The sequence below is a fragment of the Schistocerca cancellata genome, chromosome 2 (assembly GCF_023864275.1).
Source record: "Schistocerca cancellata isolate TAMUIC-IGC-003103 chromosome 2, iqSchCanc2.1, whole genome shotgun sequence".
Lineage (NCBI taxonomy): Eukaryota > Metazoa > Arthropoda > Insecta > Orthoptera > Acrididae > Schistocerca > Schistocerca cancellata.
Genome location: NC_064627.1, coordinates 705,575,181 through 705,576,349, shown reverse-complemented (window position 1 = coordinate 705,576,349; position 1,169 = coordinate 705,575,181). Strand labels below are relative to the sequence as shown.

General features: G+C 49.5%; 1 protein-coding gene across 1 annotated transcript; it reads right to left on the bottom strand.

Moving 5' to 3' along the window:
* Positions 1-418: 418 nt before the first annotated feature.
* On the bottom strand, positions 419-907 carry LOC126157929 (uncharacterized). The gene has a single exon (XM_049916407.1). The coding sequence runs from the start codon at positions 905-907 to the stop codon at positions 419-421; it is 489 nt and encodes a 162-aa protein (XP_049772364.1).
* Positions 908-1,169: the final 262 nt, after the last annotated feature.

Genomic DNA, 1,169 nt, shown 5'->3' with positions numbered 1-1,169 from the left:
CATTGCTGCCAAAGCGCCTTCCGTCGAGAGTCTTCTTCAAAGCAGGAAACAGATGGAAGTCACTTGGTGCGAGATCCGGACTGTATGGGGGATGCATTGCAATATGGTTTTCCGTTGCCGTCGCCGTGTGTGGTCTCGCATTATCATCCAACAACATAATGCCAGATCTGAGAAGGCCAGACCGCTTTTTCCGAATCACCTATTTCAATTTCGACAGAGTAGCACAGTACCGCGCACCATAGATGGTTGGATCCTCCCGAAAGTCCAGCAGCAAAACTCCTCTGGCGTCCCAGAAACCGATGACTAGCACTTTACCTCAGATGGAGTGCTTTTGAACTTCTTTTGGACAGGAGATGATGGATGTTTCCAGTCTATGTATGCAGCCTTCGATACGGGCGTGTAATGGTGGACCCACGTTTCAACCCCCCAGACGGTCATTGCCACATTCATGGTAACGCACAAGCTGTTCCAGGCTGAACGCCATCCATTGTTCCATGTATGTGAGGGTCAGTTGGTGGGGCACCCATCGTGCTAACACCTTCCTGTATCGAAGAATGTCGTGGATGATCTTGTGAGCTCGCTCATGTCCAATTCCAAGTTCTGCCGCTACTCCATCGTTGGTGATACGCCGGTTCGCTTTAATAATGTCATCTACCTGCCTGACATTTGCATCTGTAGTGGTCGTGCACGTCCGTCCAGGTCTCGGCACGTCCTGCACTTGCTGACGTCCATCACTGAATTGCTGAAACCCTCTCCACACCATTAGCCTCGACATCACATGTGACCCATACACCTGAACAAGGCGGTTATGAATTTCTGTGCCTGATACTCCGCGTGCCCATTCATAGCGGATAACAGCTCTCACTTCCGCCTTTGACCACGACTCCAAAACGCACCTTCTCTCCATAGCTCCAGGAAAAGACTGAGCAGCTGACCTCCACTTTGCGCAGGCACTGCGACAGCGCCATCTGCTTGATCGTGGTCAACCTCTACCCAATGGTGTATTGGTGTCTTGCAAGTGTGCATTCACCTGCCGTGTCGTCTTTCACCCATATAACACAACTCTACCCACAGTCGACAGGGGAAACTTATTTTTCAACTCCACCTCATACATTTTTATGCCCCTTTTTATCGCCTTTTATATGTATCATTTTCATCTTTTTATTAAC

What these genes read in the sequence shown, in the direction of transcription:
- LOC126157929 (XM_049916407.1), bottom strand. Translation starts at nt 907, where the DNA reads ATGGAGAGAAGGTGCGTTTTGGAGTCGTGGTCAAAGGCGGAAGTGAGA.